Source organism: Propithecus coquereli, unplaced genomic scaffold (genome assembly GCF_000956105.1).
Source record: "Propithecus coquereli isolate 6110/MARCELLA unplaced genomic scaffold, Pcoq_1.0 Scaffold34, whole genome shotgun sequence".
NCBI classification, from domain to species: Eukaryota; Metazoa; Chordata; class Mammalia; order Primates; family Indriidae; genus Propithecus; species Propithecus coquereli.
In genome coordinates this window covers 3,291,363-3,311,378 of record NW_012149063.1, presented here as the reverse complement: position 1 = coordinate 3,311,378, position 20,016 = coordinate 3,291,363, and the positions used below count along the sequence as shown (strand labels likewise).

Sequence of the window (20,016 nt, the reverse complement as noted above, 5' to 3'; positions counted from 1 at the left end):
TTACTCAATTTCTCCAAGAAAAATTTCATCTTTATCCGTTCCACAGCCTATATTATACGAGTATATGTATATTATATGCAGTTCAAGTTCTGACTTCTCCAAGAAGCTTTCCTTCTTGGAGACAAGGACAGGAAAGAAGGACTTCTACATATTTATATTTCAATTCGCTCATTTTCCCCTTTGAAGTTCTACAGCACTTTTTCTGTATGACATTTTAAAAATCAAATTATATTATGTTTTATATAGATTGATGTATAATAGTTTTGTTTCTCCAACTAAACTGTAAATTCCTGGAGAGCAGGGACCATTTCATACATAGCTTCTAAATCCTCTATGGTACCTATGAAAGTACTAAAAAGAAAAAAAAAATTGATATGAAACCAATTATAAGATTCTGTTTAGTCCCTGAAGTTTCTTTTCTTTCTTTTGCTGGCCTTCTATTCCCTTACACCCAACAGTAAACCAAAAAAATAAAAAATAAAGAAAAAAACAAGGATTGTTTTAGGAAAGAATTTTTTCTTTTTAAAAGGATTCTTAATTTGGCATTTTAGTAGTCATTCCCCTTTGTTCTGAACACAATTAGTTTACAAAGTTTAGACTTATAATGTTTCATCATCTTTTCATTTCCATTTTCCTCACTATATATAGGCCAAGTGCTACCCACCAGCACCTCTAGGCTATATGTAACTTAGGTCCAAAAATCCTTAGAAAAAAATCAGTTACTGAAATACATGTCATTCATTGTTTCAAGAATGAAATAATGAATTGGTATTGAAGTGAAGAAAGCTTTCTTCTCCAAAATTAACTTTCATTTTCCATTTGAATGACTGATATTTGCAACAGAATAGAAATTTTAGAAATACATTAATCTTAAATGTAGTCATTTTGATTAATTTTAAAAAGATATTTCAACAGTTTCTTCTCTGCTGCCCTCAGAAAAACCTCCAAGGCTTTACCATGCAAATAAAATTAAAAGAAAAAAAGATATGTATTATCCTATCAAAAAAAATGAGCTTTAAAACCCAGCAGAAATACTTTGTTTTTAAATATCAAAAATGTAAGTTCCCTGAAGAACAAATAAATTACTTATTCAGGTGGCAGAAAATCAACTCTGAGAAACTAGGGTTGTATTCCACTCAAAATACCAATGCTAAATACAAATAAACTTGCAAGTTCTAATGACTTATATATTTAAGAATCACTGCATTTAATTCAAAAGTTAAATAATTCAAAGTAAGTTTATGGCTAAATATTTTACTTAAATATTTAAATATTGCTAAACATTTTAATGCTCACCTTTTAGGAATAAATATTTCTGTAATCATAAGTATTTATGAAATAAGCTGTATGACAGGCATAAAATAAAGACCTTGTTTCCTATTTTGAGAAAATTACATCCCATTAAAATAGGATATAACATATTTTTCCTTTGATTCATGTTTTATTCATTTTTGAGTCACCTTGCTTTTTGTTTTCTTTTTAATAACTAAGTAAAACTTACAGAGGGCATGCAACCTCACTGGGAGAACTAAATGTCCTAGGTAATTCCAACCAAAGGATAATAAGGCTTTTTAAGTTTTATTTACTTTCACTTTCAGAATTATTTTGTTGCTTTAGAGTTTATCATTAGGGATCAGAAATGGATGAGAGGAGGGAGTATATTTTCTGTTTCTCTACCTACATCCTTAATACAACATTTCACGTCTGTCCCTACTTCTGTGTCTCTATAAAACAGAAAAACCAAAATGTGTTGATCCAAAAGATCTCTCATGATCATTGCAAGTTGTATTCTATGTTATTTATATATTTAAATCAAGAAATAGGGATCTAAAACTTCCACTACATTATATTTAAATCAATTAATTGATTTATCTTACTATAGGAAAATTCCATGTACAGATCATTTCCATTTCAATCAGAATTTTCTAAGGTCAACACTAAGAAAATCAAAGGCATAATTACATGAGCAACATAAGTGTGTTTGTATGTGTGTGTACAAATACATAAAGGATGAATGAGTTATAGACCAAACTCTATTCAACCCAATCTTCTACAATGCTATAATCACAATATTGTACAGAAGTTCTGTAAAATCTTGAAACTCTGGCAAAACTGAACTATATTCAGTTTTCACATAAAGTATTTTTTATTGCCAAGAATGCAATAATTGGTAACTCTCCAGAAATAACATATTAACTGTCATGTCTTCCCCTAAAGCATTCTGGATAAACAAAATCAATAGTCTAAGAATATGCAGACTAGAAAGTTACTTTCCAATCTATCAGATGCTTTCACATCAACCCATGTCCAGCATTTGCATTCTCAGACCAAGGACTAATGTTCTTTATCTTAAGCTTTAATTTGCTTGCTTCAAGTTTTCTAAGACTGGTTCCATTTTTCTGTGTTCTAAATGCTACATATAGTTCATTTATTCTTTTGCTACCCTCTGCTCCAGGAATGCGGCAGAGAGAGCAGCCATGATGAACTGCATGCATAAGACAGCCTATAAAAGCCAAACACAGGAGAAACAAGAGAATAGGAATTGAAAAAACACTAACCTTTGTCTCAAGGGATCTTAATTCTAGTCCTACTCTGCCACTAACTTGCTGCATGACTTCAAGTCACATTATCTCTCTAAATCTTACCTATTACTGTACTACCCGGACAAACTATTATGAAGCATGCTTCCAGAGATACACAGGGGTCTATAATGTCATTTCAACAGAATGTGTTTACAAGCTTCTAATTGTGTCTGCTTCTCCCTTAGTCACTTCTTTTATGGTTCTCCATTAACTGAATTAAGTTCTCTAATAATTCCTATTTAGAGTTATTCCTTAGGTATTGAACACAATTAGACTAATCTTTCCTAATTTGAAAGCGGAGAAACATTTCTGTTTTTTTTGAGACCCCTAAGCACAAATAGAGGCTTAGAACATGACTGATCTCTTGCTTCCTCTCCCATATCTGACTTTCTAAACTACTTGTAGTCTTCTAGGATATTACTAGATCTTTCACTAGTTTAAAACAAACAAAATAAATTCTTCTACTTCTTACAGCTCTTATTTTTCTATAAATCAAAGCATTTAACATACTATAATGTTTTAGCTCTCAGTATTATCACTTTTTTTTTGAGACAGAGTCTCACTCTGTTACCCTGGCTAGAGTGAGTGCCGTGGCATCAGCCTAGCTCACAGCAACCTCACACTCCTGGGCTCAAGCGATCCTTCTGTCTCAGCCTCCCGAGCAGCTGGGACTACAGGCATGCGCCACCACGCCTGGCTAATTTTTTCTATATATATTTTTAGTTGTCCAGATAATTTCTTTCTATTTTTAGTAGAGATGGGGTCTCGCTCTTGCTCAGGCTGGTCTTGAACTCCTGAGCTCAAACGATCCGCCCGCCTCAGCCTCCCAGAGTGCTAAGATTACAGGCGTGAGCCACCACGCCCAGCCAGTATTATCACTTTTGACAAGGCTCCATATGTAATACTCACACGCTCTGAGGTACATATCTGCCCGAAAATATTAATAACATACTTTTCCCCACATGTCCTATAATGCTTAGTATAACACTTACCCAAATATTTCATTAAAATAAAAACTCTTTAGGAAATAAAGGAAAACTACACATTTATAGTCCCTCCTAGGAGATACTAAAACTAGACATAATTTCAACCAATATGAAAAATATGCACTCTTTCTTTAAATACATGTAAATGGCAATAAATAAAACAAAGATTTATTAAACAATAAAACCAACTATTAATAAGTAAATACAAAAGTATATACTATATATACCTACCTAGCAACAGAGTACATAAAGAGAAAATCATTGTCTGGTGAGCCCGGGGTCTTGCTATAGTCTCTATACTTCTTCTGAGTGGTATTTTTTATATCTTTCATTACAGATTCCATTTCTTTACTTAAGTTGGTTTCTGACTATAAAAAATGAAAACAAACATATAAAGTTCATATTCCTTTTAATAATTATCTAAAACTGGAATGTTTATCATATGAACATACTAGGAAATTAAAGTTAAGAAGTCAAAACAGGTATAACATTAACTATCTACTGTAAGCATACTTAGTACACAAAGATAAAACCAATCAAAAAATACTCTTGTATAAAACGATATTTTATTCTAATTCTATATTGTGATTGATAACACTATAATCCACCTATGAATTAACCACACAAACTATTCTAAACCAGTGAGTGGATGTCATTAAAATAATATTTTAGAACAAAGTTTCCATGTCTATAAAAACCCTGATTTTCATTTAAATTCATTTTTCAAAGAATAATATCAATGTCCCTTACTTTAAGCATATTTTAAACACACAAAAATTTAAATTAAAAAAAAAAAAAAGAAACCACAATCCTAAAATTAGTCTTCACTTGAGAAAGGCAATTGCCAGGTAATGAATCTTTCTAGGTTTAAAGTATGCACTTCTGTTTCAAAAGTCAAATATTCATAGTTTTCATACATTTACTACATAAACTAGGCACAGCTGTCACTTCTCTAAGAGACCATATCATAAATGTATAATGAAGGTGAAATAGTTTAAGAATTTAAACCAAATAAATCCCACTGGATGGGATAAAAGATGAGTTTACTTATACTAAACCCCACAGTAAAGTAGACTGACTTATGGTGAATGGTTCAATCAATTACACAGTATTTTATCTCTCTAATACATATACATGCAGTAAATAATACATGTGTGTATATGTGTGTAACTATATCTTAATCCTAATATACTTAATGGGTATATTTTTTAAATGATTAGATTGTGCTTTATATTGCAAGATATATATATATATATATATATATCATGTAAAGTGTGTTTGTTTTGCTTTGCTTTTAAATATTTCAACATCTTAAAAGGGCCTACCCGTATCTAAGCATATAGGAGTTCTTGATCTGGAACATGTATATTAAAACTATAACAATTTAGACTAAGGATATTGTCCTCAAGATATAGGGCTGAAAAGAAAAGTATAGCCTTTGATAATAATCTGTTCTACTACTTTCACTTAAGCACAGAGGAGAAAAACCTCTAAAAGCGATTTCTACTAAACGTATAAAGGTCCAGAGAAATTTATAAACTGAATGAAAATGAAAATGAAAGCTGAAAAGCAGAGTGGAGTTAACCAAGGTATTTCTGCCTTACACTGATGCTTACTGGGAAAGCTCCCGGCCGTCCCTGAAGCTCCTCCACTTCCTTTATGAGATCTTGTATGCTTCTGTTGCTAGGACGTTGCCAAAGGTTATTTTCCACATTGCTTCCAGGATAACAAGGAAGAACACTATTAGCAAACTGCCTGCAGAGGGGACATGTGAATTCTCCTTTGTCCACTGAGAAACCCTGAAGAACCTGGTCATTCTAAAAGATGAAATAAACATACAGATGTATGATACATACATTTACAGAAAACAAAAATTCTACTACCACATTTTATAGTAAATTAATGAACCATACAAAAAAAGACATCCTTAACATATGTCATAAAGAAATAAACAAAATCTCAAATCACTTCTTACATCATAGCAATTATGTAACACTTGCCCTCACCAATGAACTGCTTAAGTATCTCACTCTTCTCTCAGTATGAAACATTCAAATTATGATGCAATCAATCTGAAATGTGAATTTAAGATAAAAAATAGCTCAAAAAGCCGGCCACATTAAAGTGGATCACCTTCCTCTTACCCCAGCTATGTTTTCTTAATCTTGGCTGTTGAGTCAGTAGGTGACTATGGGAAGGATTATCCCAGTGCTCATGTTCTTTGATGTAGGATAGACAGCTTTTGAGAGTAAATTAAGCCTAAAAAAAGTGACACTTCTAAGATGTCTAACTGCTGAATATAACTGATTGGACAACTGATTTAGTACTCGTTTCATTATATCTTGCATGTCAAGTACTTTTACTAAAAGAACTGAATTCTATTTTTTAATTTTTGACATTAATTTTTAAAGTCCTTAAAAATGTAATGACATATCTTCTTCAAGTCTACAAACACTAAGCTCCTACTATGTGCCAAATGCTGTGCCAGGTGATGAAGAGTTAAGATACATTTTCTCTTCTTAAGGTACCTACAATTTTAAAGCAAAATTAGACAAATTATAATGTGATAAATGCAACAAAAGATAAGGCTTCCCAGAGTTGTGAGGTAAATTTTTAAAATATACATAGAGAGTGTACTAGAAGGTTAGAGCAAGGGTCCTGGTCACAGATGAATATTCTGTGATAAGCTTCCCTATAGCCTTAATTCCAAAGAACGCTATGTCCTCTTCCTTGTTGTAATTGAAACTAGGTTCTTTCCTGAAGCCTCCCCAGAAACCCTCTCAACTCATCCTCCCACATCCCTCACACCTCAGCATCCTCATCTCCAGTGCTGGCCTGAAATCACTACTCCTGCCTTCTCTTGTCATTGTGGCTCATGTCATTTAGCAATACCATTCTTTTCCTTCCTTTTCACTGTCACCCACTGCCTTTAACCACTGAAGACTTTGGTACCTAGATTAGTTTTCCTCATAACTCCAGTCCTGCCATCCTCCTACGCAACTTCAGTGTATATGTGAACAATGCTATACTTAGTCCGTCAGCTCCTTGAACTCATCAGCTCCTATGGCTTTGACCTCCACTCTACTCCAGCATCTGTCACCATGACCATACTCTTGTCCTGTAATGACCCAAAACTGTTCCATATATGAAAATATTAAATTCAAACATCTTACATTCTATCAACTCCTATCTCCTTTACTCCCTTCTTTTTCTCTCAGTTTATCAGGTCTTCTCTATACACCATGTCTACACACCACGATCCATTACTTCAAAAAGTCTTGGAAATACTACCCACTCCTCCTCCAAATGTACTTCCATCATTCATATCTAACAAAACCTTCATACAAAATTAACTCAATGTATGTCTTCTCTAATTCTGCACTCAAACTGAGTGCTGTCAGAGAAAAATGAAATGCCTTCTTGCTACAAACTGTTTCCAACCTCAAGTGAGCCCTGAATACTGCCTGGCAATCTTTCTCCAACATCCTAGGAAGCACTTTCTCACCCAATTCCAAAGTGGTTTTTCAAACCACCTCCTCACTTGTTAAGTCCATCAACTACAGCAACCCTGCTCCTTTTACTCTAAGAGTATGAGGCTACCACCTCCTACTTCAGAGAGAAGAGAGCCATGGCAGCTCCTTCAGCTTCCTGCCTTTTCCTACTTATAATTAATAAATCCCATCAGTCCTTCTATCCACTTTCTTCTTTTTACCCCCTTTGCTAATCTCTAACTAGCCTCCCAAACACACCACTGCATGACCAACGTGTATAATGTCTAATGTGAGACTTTGTTCCTTCCTCCCCCTAATGCTCCACCTATAGTCTCTCTCACCAAGTCCAGAAGACCATCCTTCTAAATATATTTCAAATATACAACCTCCTCCCCGTCTCCACTGCCATGATTAAGCCAAGCCACAATCACCTCTTACTTTCTAAATGATACCACCACATTCTTTCTTATCCCTTTGCAATCTCTTCTCCACACAACTGTCACAATGACTTTTTCTAGACATGTCATATCTCTGCTTAAGACTCTTTAATGGCTTTATCTAAAGAATCTATATAAAGTCCAAATTCTTTACATGGACCCCACAAGGCCCTTTACAATCTGACCCCTACTTACTTTTTCTGTCTCATTTCTCATCACTCAAGCACTTTACCCCATCAAATGTTCTGGCACCTGGCAGATGTTCCAGTAAGACTCAGTGTATATGCCATACCATTTAGCGCATATACTGCTACTGTTTATTTATTTGTTTATCTTATGTGATACATAGTAAACTCCTTGAGCAAAGGAAGTGTGCCTTATACCCTGCTGTAGCCCCAATGACTATCACACTATCTGGAACACTGCACACTCTGAATAAATATTTGTTGAATGAATGGTTGAATACAGGGATATGAAAATGCATAATGTGCTTAAGGAACTATTAATTAGATTATTAATGATGAATTGATGGAAGATAAAGCTAAAGCAATAGGCAAGGCCAGATTATGGAGTACCTGAATGCCATTCAGAGAAGATTGAACTTGATCCTAGCAGGAGGAAGCCAGCAAAGAATTTTTAAGCCAACTGTACATGTTATGAGATCGACATTTTACAAAGATAATGTAGTGAATAAATTAGACTTGGAGTGAGGAAATCAATAAGAAAGCAATTCCAATAGTCAAAATGGGAGATGAAGGCATACACAAAAGAGTAGCAATGGGAATAATAAAGGTAGAATAAAGTCAAGTGAGATTTAGAAGGCAGAATCAATAGAATTTTGGTAAGCGATTGAATGTGAGAGGTAAGGAATAGGAAAGAAAAAAGAGAAATTTACTCCTTTGGAGTTAGGAATCTGGGAATATAGTAGACTATGCTTTACAAAGTTGAGCTGAAGGAGACCTCTGCTACAGGGAAATGCAAGGTCAAGGGAAGGATTCAGAATGGGAGAGACCTGAGTATCTTTATGAGCTGAGAAGAAACAGAGGAGGCAGAAAACTGAAAATATAGACAAAAAAGAGGTTACCTACTGCTGGATCGAGACCCCTGAAGTGTTGGGTAGAAAGGAATATTAGAGCACAGAGAGAAAAGTTATTCCTGGACAGTAGTAGGAATTATATTCTCAAAGAATACTATCTCAAAGAGTAGAAAAGAAAGGATTAATCGGGATGTGGAATCATTTATCAGGGAACAAAAAAGCAAGCTGGGAAGCTATGGGAGTATGTGACAGGAGATACCGTTTTTTTGGTGACTTGGGAAGAGGAAAGGGATCTTGGGATTTAGCGGAAGAGTCTAGGATGGGACAGGCAAGGATCTGGAATAGCTGCTGAGGAGAACAGGAGAGGGAACTGATCAAAGACAGGTAAATGAATGGACAGGTAATATTTACAGCCCAAGAACCTAGTCTAAGTTACTGTTATAGGAAACCACAAATTTGTGATGATAACAGTTCATTTGGTTTTACGATTTTTCCAGCAGGGCTAGCTGCCTAGGTCTAAAACCAAAGGAGGTAGATTAAATGAGACTGACAGTAAGAGCAGAATGGGCACAGTACTGGAAAGTCAGGCTAGGAAAGAGCTAACACACTAGGAAAAACGCAAAGGGGTTAAAGGACTAGAGATCTAGAGATCCTGATGCCAGAGGCAAAACACATTAATGAGAGTGCAAATAAGAGAATGTGAAGAATAATCACATAATAAGATGATATGGTAGGTTATTAAAGCTTAATATTTTAGAGCTAGAGTAGCGAAATCTAAACCGCAGCCATGGAAGTCAGTTGCTAACGTGAAGTAAAAAAATGAAAATCCCTCAAGTTGAAGAGAAACAGTGAGACTGTATAATTCATATGTGATCAAAATCACTCAACATGATGAGCTAGAATTGGAATATATATATTGTAAAAAGATTAATTCCTGGAAAGATAGATACTACTTAAAAATTTTTTCAGTCAACTTACCCGTAATGATTCCATATAAGATTTATGACAATCTATATGTAATGTGTGGCCACAGGTTTGTACATAAACACCTCCTTCCCAGCCAATTGATACTGCTAAGAGACACGAACTCTTCAAAAACAAAAGATAAATACATTTAATTTTAAAGAAATATAAACATATTTAAATATATCCATATAAACCTCTGCATGATTTCATATTGTTATATTAATATGGAGTTTCTATATTTGTGATATAAATTAACACCCAACTAGACAGCCCTAAGGTAGTATCTTTAAAATTGGAACACCATGAAGTTTTAGCTCCCAAATATCTATGCTTATAATGAAAGAAAGTAAATATTATGAACTAGCATTTCTTCACCACACAAAATATAAGCTCTCAATATTATACTATAGTCTATGTAAACTATACTACTGTTGATTATTTTACCTGTTCCATATGGTACTTAATCTCTCTGTGATATATGACATTAACAATTTCCTTCTTAAAATGATTACTTCCCTCTTGGTTTTCCTCCTATCTCTGTTTTTCTTAGGCCTCCTTCCAAGATTCTTCTTTCTTTACCTGCCCCTTCAATGCTTATATTCCTAAAGGTTCTATTCTCAGTGCTACTCTCTTCTCATTAAAACTACTCTCTCTAGTGATTTAATTAGCCATCTCAACTACTCTGCAAGCCTGGATCTTTCGCATGAGTGTTTGATAACAAGTACTCAGCTGCGAACCAGAAATCTCCAGTTTAATGTTCCTCAGGTAACATAAAATCAATGTGTCAAAAATTAGTCATCTTCTCCATGAATCTTTTTCTTCTTCTAGGTTTAAAAATTTCACAATCTATTTAGTCATTAAGTAAGAGTCATTCTGTATCACACCCTTACCGTTATACCATAATCTTAGTTCCCAAACTATATGGATTCTATCTCCTAAATAACTCGTGATTTTGACCTCTCCTCTTTATTCCCTCTGTAACATTCAAGTTTATGTTGCCTGGAGTGGGGAGAGGGGTTCTTAAAACAGTTTCTTAACTGGTCTCCTTTACTCCAATTTCTTCTCTCCATGATGTACCTATCTAGTCACAAGAACCACCCAAAATACATGCCTAAGTATTTACAAGGGTTTAACATAATATACAATAAAGAAGGAACTCAGACTATGTAAACAAACTACATACGCTTTGGAATTTGTTTTACAAGTTAATTGTTTTCATCTCCCCTTTCTCTTCCATCTTCTGCTGTTCTTTCTCTGCTAATTCCACCCCTCTCAACCTATACATAGGTGTAGACTTTTCCTCCTAAAATCTCTTTCTTGGAATTTTCATCATTTGGCTTCTATCAAACGTCATTTAGATCTGAATTTGAATTCACCCTCTAGAATCTACAGTTAATAGATGGGCAGGCCAGAGCAATATGAGGCACAAGATCTAACATGAGTGACGGGAGATAATGAAATACTTGAGAGCCATCAAATAAAAATGTTCTTATATGCTTAAAAAACTGATAAACCTTTAACTTTTATGTTGCAAAGAAATTTATACATTATAAGATGACCAAATAATCTTTAAATGATAGCAAATGAAGTTCCAATATGAAATCCAAGACTCTTCATGAGTATCTGAAATTTGAAAATCTGTATTACATGTACAAAATGACTTTCCAACAGATTTAAAGATGTGCAACAGCACAAATCAAATATTCACAGCAGGAGAGCAAGCTTCTACTGTTATAAATCAGAAAAACAACAGGAGGCCCGCTCATTTCTGTTTTACGTTTTGGAGCTGCTTGAAATAGAAGCAGATTTTGGTGTTCGATCATTTTAGAATGGCTGGTAGTCAGTTAATAAACAAGCTGCTTCCTCTGGCACTGTACTATACAATGTAATTAACCTTTGTTTTTAATAAAAGCAGTAAGCTTTTAAAACTGAACATAATGTTATTTGTCTACTGTTAGATATTTTATTTGAGTTTGCTAGAGTCTAAAAATGTAGTAAAATACTAATATGAGATTAATTTTTTAGGGTAACTTCAACTATGTGCCTGCTCACCACTGTGCTAAGTGTTTAACACTGAAACTTTATAATCTCAATATTTATTAAAACTTACACACATATACATATATATACATTTAAGAAAGACTAATATAAACAACTAAGATAATTATTTATCTAATTTTTGGTGAATCAGTGAATGATGGTGGTAGTAGTGGTGGTGGGTTAAATCAAGGAATGAACATTTGCAAGGTGAAATTTGTAAGGAACACCTACCACTACACAGTTTGAACACAAACAGTAACAAACATGCAGGCTCGTTTTTGTACCAGATCGTTTATTGTTCATGCATTTGTATGATTATCGTACACTTTAAGAATTTTTATTTTATAATAATTGTATTCATTAATTTGTTCATTTTTCAACCCACTTACTCAAGTTCAGGGTCATGGGTGGCCAGAGACTATCCCAGCAGCTCAGGGTGCAAGGTGGGAACTAACCCTGGACAGGATACCATTTCATTGCAGGTTGCACTGACACACACACCCCCACACTCACTCATAGGGGAACAATTCAGACACGTCAATTAACCTAACGTCAGTATCTTTGAGATGTGGGAGGAAACGAGCATACCCAGAGAAAACCCACGCAGACATGGGGAGAACCAGCAAACTTCATACAGACAGTGGCCCTAGTCAAGAAAGGATTTTTTTTCCAATCGACGTTATGAACAAAACAATATCAAAGGATACAACATTATTCAAGGATCTGCTGTACTCATCATTCCACTGAACTGAATATGTATACCACATAATAAACAACATTTAAAACAAAGGTTTCACATTTATTACCTGAAATTTTTATTCATTAACAGTTTTCCATTTCCTTACTATGCGCATATTAATTTTTTTTCTAATAAGCTTCTAGACTTAAAACAAGAATGCCATTTTGGTAGAAGAAAAACATAAAACTCAGGAGGGAAGTAATTATCAACTTTACAGACAAAAATACTATTCGACAACGACAGTACTTACATCCTTAAAATAACGCTGTAATAATGAAAGCCTCACATCATGAACTGCTGCACATGTATCCCAAGGGTAAATTTGCTCCTCTTCAGTGATTGGCAACTTTTTAGGCTCAACATTGTCACGGCACTGCCCCAAAACTACATTAACAACAGAGATAAAAATCTCATTAAAAAACAAAACTTAACCAATACAGGCTTGATTCACCAAGAAAAGCTGAGTTATTTACCACAAGCTACAGTAACATTTTAGTGTTAGAATATTTTTAAAGACCCCTCAAAAAAGTGGTATTCTAGTTTTCTTCTGCAGAGTAAATAAAACTTCAAATATGCCAATATTTATTTTTAAAAACAACGCTAAAATATGAGTATGGACTCATCATGATGGATGGATAGATGGTTTCCTAAGTCTGTCCACTGAAAAAGCCTAGAAGTTACAACCCCCCAGTATCAACAAACTTAATTTCTAAATATCTTATTTCTCAGTAAAAGGAAGCAGAAATCTTTGGAGAAAGAGCTCAGTCTCAGGTTAGGGAAAAGTAAAAGGGAAGCCTGGAATTGTGTGTGACAAAGAACAAGGAAGTGTTCAAACATTCAGGAGGCAATTTCACAAGGACCTGAAGGAGTTTTGACTGGGCAAATTTGAGAAAATTTGAATATCGGAAAGAATAATGATGGTGACAGATAATACACTCATTGATTCAAGCAAAGAACATCAAATAAAGGGATAGAAGGGTAAATGGGTAGGCTCTCAATGTGTTCTCTCATAGATTACTTACCACCTTAACCAAGTGACCAAACTTGCCATCACCAATAATGGGACAATTTAACAAAATGAGCCTCCTAATGTGATGCCACAGAAAGGAACATCACCTATTAATACCCTTGCCAAAAATGTTTAACTTGAATCTAACAATAAGGAAATGATCACACGAATCCAGATTCTGAGATATTCCATGGAACAACAGACCCAGATTCTGAAATTTTATAAAGGGACTAGAGAAACTGTTCTAAATTAAAGGAGACTAACAAGAAACTAAAACTTAAAAACTAAAAGCAATACATAATCTTTGACTGGATCCTAGATCAAGAAAAGAAATATCCGGAAAAAAAATTTTAAAAAAGAAAAGAAATATCTGCTATAAAAACATAACTGACTCTCTCCATAAAAAAAAATAAGTGAGGTGATAAATATGTTAATTAGCTTGACTTAATCTTTCCACAATGTATATGCATCAAAACATCACATTGTACCCCACAAATATATACAATTATTATTTGTCAATAACCCAAAAAATTATTAATAATTGGGAGAATTCAAATACAGTCAGATTATTAGATGTTATTAATATTAAATTTCTTGGGTATGCTAATGGTACCGTAGTTATGTAAAAGAATATCCTCATAGGAGATATATATGGAACTATTTAGGGATAAAATGTCATGATATCTACATGGGAAGAACTGCTCTTAGGAAAGGGAGTATCGGGTGCATTGCTTTGGGTCTTGAGTTTCGGAGGGATTTGTAGCAGCAGCAAAAGAAATGAGAAACAGAAGCAGTGGATGCTAGTAGCTAAAATATAATGATCATGATGTATAATCCTCTTAATATGCCACTACATTCAGTTTGCTAGAATTTTCTTAAGGATTTTAGCATCTATATTCATATGAGATATTAGTTTATCATATTCTTTTCTTGTGATATCTCTATCTGGCTTTGGTACCCAGGTAACGCTAGCCTTATACAATGCGTTAGGGAGCATACCCTCCTCTTTCTTTTTTGGATGAGTTTGAGAAGTATTGGTGTTAATTCTTTAAATGATTCATAGAATTCACCTGTGAAGCCATCCGGTCCTGCAATTTTCTTTGTTGAGAGTTTTCTTATTACTGATTCAATCTCTTATTATAAATATGTATCAAATTTTCTGTTTCTTCTTCAGTCAATTTTTGGCAGTTCGTGTGTTTCTAGGAAATCATCCATTTAATCTAGGTCATCTAATTTTTGGCATAAAGTATTCACAGTATTCTCTTATAATCTTTTTATTTCTATAAGGTCTATCGTAATGTCCCCACCTTCATTTCCGGTTTTAGTTATTTGCATTATCTCTTTTTTCCTTGGTCAGTCTAGCTAAAGGTTTTGTCACTTTTGTTGATATTTTCAAGGAACCAACTTTTGGTTTTGCTGATTCTTTTTTGTTTATCTCTGCTCCAATCCATATTATTTCTTTCCTTCTTCAAGCTTTAGGGTTAGCTTGTTCTTTTTGCAGTTCCTTGAAGTCTAAAGTTAGGTTATTGATTTGGGAACCTTCTTTTTAATGTACAAATTTGCAGCTGTAAATTTCCCTCCTTTCACAGCATCCCATAGGCTTTGGTAATGTGTTTTCATTTTCATTTATCTCAAAGTATTTTCTTATTTCACTTGTGATTTATTCTTTGACATTGGTTGTTTACGAATATGTTGTTTAATTTCCACATACTTGTGCGTTTTCCAGCTTTCCTTCTGTTACTGATTTCTAGATTCATTCCACTATGGCAGAGAAGATTTTTTGGATAATTTCAATCTTTTAAAAAAAAAACTTACATTAGACCACAGAGAAAAGACAGAAACGAATTCCATTCACCCCACATTTTGACCTTCAGTTGTCTAAATTTACATATTTTTATATTACCTTTTAACAAGTTGCTGTAGCTATTATTGTTTTTGACAGATTTGTCTTTTGGGCTTCAAACTACACTCATGACTGGATTGCACACCACAGTTACAGTATTAGAATATTCTAGGTTTGTCTGCACACTTAATTTTATCAGGAAGTTTTATATTCTCAAATGTTTTTCTTAAAATTTTTTGCACAGTACTGTTCTTTTCTTTCAGACTGAGGAGCTCCCTTTAACATTTCTTATAAGATGCATCTGGTGGTGGTGCACTGTCTCAGCTTTAATTTGTGTGGGGAAGACAATATCTCCTTCACATTTGAAGACAGTATTCTTGGATGATAGTTTTTGTTTTTTTTTTATTCTAGCACTTTGAAAATGTTGTTCCACTCCCTCCCCTGGTCTACATGGTTTGCCTTGAGAAGTCTGTTGCCAGATGAATTGGAGCTCCATTATATGTTATTTGCTTCTTTTCTCTTGCTGCTTTTAGGATTCTCTCTTTATCCTTGACTTCTGAGACTTTGCTTATCATATGGGTCAGAGTAGTCTTATTTGGGTCAAATCTGTTTTGTGTTCTCTAACCTTCCTGTACCTGGATATTCATATCTTTCTCAAGTTTTAGAAAGTTTTCTGGGTTTGGGGTTTTCCCTTTTTTAATAAACTTTCTATGCCTTGCTATTGCTCAACTCCCTCTTAAACACCAATAATTCTTAGATTTGGTCTTTTGAGGTAATTTTTTATATCCTATAGGTGATCTTCATTGATTTTCACTTTTTTCTTTTTTGAGACAGTCTCACTCTGTTGCCTGGGCTACAGTGCCATGGCATCAGCCTAGCTCACAGCAACCTCAAACTCCTGGGCTCAAGCAATCCTACTGTCTCAGTCTCCCGAGTAGCTGGGACCACAGGCACGCGCCACCATGCCCGGCTAATTTTTTCTACATATATTTTTAGCTGTCCAGTTAATTTCTTTCCATTTTTTTTGGTAGAGACGGGGTCTCGCTCTTGCTCAGGCTGGTCTCGAACTCCTGAGCTTAGAACAATCCGCCCGCCTCGGCCTCTCAGAGTGCTAGGATTACAGGCGTGAGCCACCTCGCCCGGCCTTTTCTTTTTTCTTGTCTAAGGTGTTTTCAAATAGTTCGTCTCTGACCTCAATGATTCTTTCCTCTGCTTGATCCATTCTTCTGTTGAGAGCTTCTAATGAATTTTTCAGTTCAGTGAATGTATTTCTCAGTTCTAAGATTTGTTTCATTTCTTTCGATCTATTTGTTAAATTTCTCTGATAAATTTCTGAATTACTTTTCTGTGTGATCTTGGAGATCACTGAGTTTCCTTATAAGTACTATTTTGAATAATGGGTCAAACGGTTCCTGTATCGCTGTCTCATTAGTGTCAGTGACTGGTTCCTTGATTTGTCATTATGGGGAAATCATGGTTCCCTGTTTGCTGTTGTTTCTTGTGAATGTATATCTATGCCTTTGAATGGAAGGTTTAGTATTTATTCTAGTGTTCTCTGGCTTGTTTAGGGTTTTATTGAATATATTTACTTAGAGGTTCTTCATTGATAGGTCACTGCCTCCTTTTCGGCTCCAGGTGGCAACTTAAGCCCAGATTCAGTTCACCTCAGCTCTAGTAAACAATGACAGCACTTCCCTTTCTGAATGGGGGAGCTTCCAAAGTGGAATCCCAGCAGTATGGGAAGGCTGGCTAGGGGTTTGTGCCGAGGGGACCTATAGGACAAAGCTCCTCCAGTGTGGTACTGCTGAACAGCCACTCTGATTTGGCATCTCCTTTAACTAAGTTACAGAGCAGAGTTTCCAGGGATAGGGATGGTAGTTCCACCTCTCCACTTTGTCTCTGCCTGTCCTCAGAGATATTTCTCCCTTAACACACTTGCAATGCTTCCCATGGCTTAAGGCAGGGATAGGTCTGTTGCCAGGGAATTCAACATGGTGGGGAAGCTGGTTGTCCACCTCAATCCCAATTTTTCCAGCGTAGAAACAGTGAGTTGGAAAATTTTCCACACACTTGGTGCCCAGCCGAATGGGTGGAGGGGCATCACGGATATGAAAGTCCAATTAATTCTCTTACTGTTTGCTCAGAATTTTTTCACTTCTCTTTGGCTCCAGGAACCATCTCATCTTAACATCTGAATTCTAGGATATTTCTGGTGATAGTCTTGCCACTATATATTTGTTTTTGTTTTTCTGTTGGGTAGTGAAGCCAGCTTACTTCAACACCACTCTTTTGGAACCCAAAGTCCCAATGGGTCTATCTGGTTTCTCTGCTTGTAAAATTTTTAATTTAAAGTCTATTTTGTCTCATATTGATATAGGCATCCCAGCTCTTTTTTGGTTACTATTTGTATGGAATATCTTCCCATCCTTTCCCTTTCAACTTATTTTTGTCTTTAGATCTAAAGTGGACAGTATATAATTGGATCACTTCTTTTTATCCATTCTGTCAATCTCTGCCATTTACCTGGGCAATTTAATGCATTTATATTTCCAGTAATTACTGGGGTTTTTTTGTTGTTTTTTTTTTTTTTTTTTTTTTGAGACAGAGTCTCACTCTGTTGCCCAGGTGAGTGCCATGGTATCAGCCTAGCTCACAGCAAACTCAAACTCCCGAGCTGAAGCAATTCTCCTGGCTCAGCCTCCCAAGTAGCTGGGACTACAGGCATGCACCACCATGCTTGGCTAATTTTTTCTATTTTTAGTAGAGAAGAGGTCTTGCTCTTGCTCAGGCTGGTCTCGAACTCCAGAGCTCAAGCTATCCTCCCACCTTGGCCTCCCAGAGTGCTAGGATTACAGGAGTGAGCCATTGTACCCGGTCTCTCAGTAATTACTGTTAAGGAAGAACTTAATTCTACCATTGTGCTATTTGTTTTCTATATGTTCCTAATTCATCCATTGCTGCCTTCTTTTGTAATTAATTGAATTTTACAGCATATCATTTGGATTCCCTTCTGGTTTCTTTTATTTGCCTGTGTGTGTGTGTTTGTGTGTGAGTTTTTTTCATAGTGGTTACTCCAGGGATAACAATTAGCATCTTCACTTTATAACAGTCAAGTTTGAATTAATATCTAGTTAGTTTCAGCAATATACAAAAACTCTTTTCCTTTACAATTCCATTACCTTGATCCTGTGCTTTGTTTTTATCTCAATGTCTGCACTTTTCCATAGACAATAACATTAATATTTGGTTTAAAAATTTATACCTGTAGCTCTTTCCAGATTTACTTTCTTCTTATTACATATGATTTTTAAAGCACTATGAAGACTTTAACTGAATTTTTTGAAGCTTTGCAAAGATTGCAGGGATCAGTGAAATGGAGAGAGAGCATAAATATTGTATTATTCTCCTATGGAGAACTGAAGCTCCCCAAATGAGTATTGTTTACAACAGGCATTTTGAGCAATGGCGAAACAACATATAAATTGATATCTTTACATGCAGATAAAATTTCTATAAAGGCCCTTAATTTAAGCAGTTTTTGAAGGGTTCCTAATCAAAAGTCTGTAATTCAGTACAAGCCAAATATTAGAATAAAGGGACAAAGTATGGGATTTTTCTTTAATGCATGGTTTTAAGAAAAGGCCAGTAACAAAACAGTGGATATAAATAAGATCTAGAGCAATAAGCAGACCTGTCATCCAGATTTTGGTCTCTAAATACCATTTCCCACTAAATGGAAATAATACTTCTTAGAGAAATGTCTGATTTCAGGGCAGGAAATATGTAAGATGAATTTAGTACAACTTGCCATACCAGTAAATGTAGGAAGTTTCAAGGCTACTATACTAGTTTTGTTTCATAAAAACTCAGGAGACAACTTGAAGAAGCACCTCTCAATGAACAAAGATGGAAATGTGTGCATCAACAAGAGATTAACTGCAACAGATTTCATAATGATACATAAAACTACTAATTAATTATCTTTAGAAAATGATTTTCAAAAACCCACTATCTCAATAATTTTGAGCACTCATAAATAAACGGAAAGAATACACTATTTATCCTGCCTTTCCTGTACAATTTGTGCCTCAGAGTAACCAAAAATAGTTAATGAGGTAAAATTTCTTTTGTAGAAGTATTTTAGCTAACAAAGAAAACATGAAAGAGATTTGTAATTTCTAATGAACTGATGGATCTAGGAAATAATCATCATTTGTTACTAGTATCACAAACAGAAAATAGAGGGGACACAGAGGAACACATTAAATTTCACAGGGATGCATTCATAAAAATCCAAACTGCTCTTCAATGATCCAATTTCTTAAAAAAGTATAATGTAAGGGAACAAAGGGTGGAAGCGGAGGGAGAGATGACAGGGGAACCTATCAATTCAAGGACCACAAGAGGACTCTGTAACTATAAATGAATTAATTAAACAAATAAGAGACAATAGGAGGATTTTAAACACTGACTCAGTATTTGATGATATCCAGGAATTTATTTAGGAATGACTATGGTTATGTTTAAGAAACTATACCTTTCTTTTTAACAGAAACACTGAAATATTTATAGATGAAATGATGTCTGAAATCTGCTTCAACATAATTCTAGGAGGCGGAAACAAACGAAATAAGATTAGCCACAAATTAATCATTGTTGAAGATGGAAGGGGACATGGTGGTTCATTTTACCAGAATAGTCTCTCTAATATATGGTTAAAATTTTCTATATTCAAATCTCAAAATAAGAAGGCAGAAGTAAAGAGAGATAAAGGGGGAAACTGTCAATGGGTAGACAAAGCTCAGAAGGAAATGAAGGAAACAGTCAGAGATTTCACCTGCTATAGTTCCCAGTTAAAATCACTCTTGAGATTACTGTTTTTTTTTT

General features: G+C 34.8%; 1 protein-coding gene across 1 annotated transcript in view; it reads right to left on the bottom strand.

Annotated features, from left to right (window-relative positions):
- The window catches only part of UBR3 (ubiquitin protein ligase E3 component n-recognin 3 (putative)), a 201,642-nt gene that overhangs the window by 56,781 nt on the left and 124,845 nt on the right, over window positions 1-20,016 (bottom strand). The window contains exons 25-28 of the mRNA XM_012650681.1: window positions 12,528-12,661; window positions 9,511-9,621; window positions 5,185-5,385; window positions 3,800-3,936 (exon numbers count right to left, since the gene is read on the bottom strand). Of these exons, the coding sequence (XP_012506135.1) occupies window positions 3,800-3,936; window positions 5,185-5,385; window positions 9,511-9,621; window positions 12,528-12,661 (583 nt within the window). The remainder of the gene's footprint in view (window positions 1-3,799; window positions 3,937-5,184; window positions 5,386-9,510; window positions 9,622-12,527; window positions 12,662-20,016) is intronic.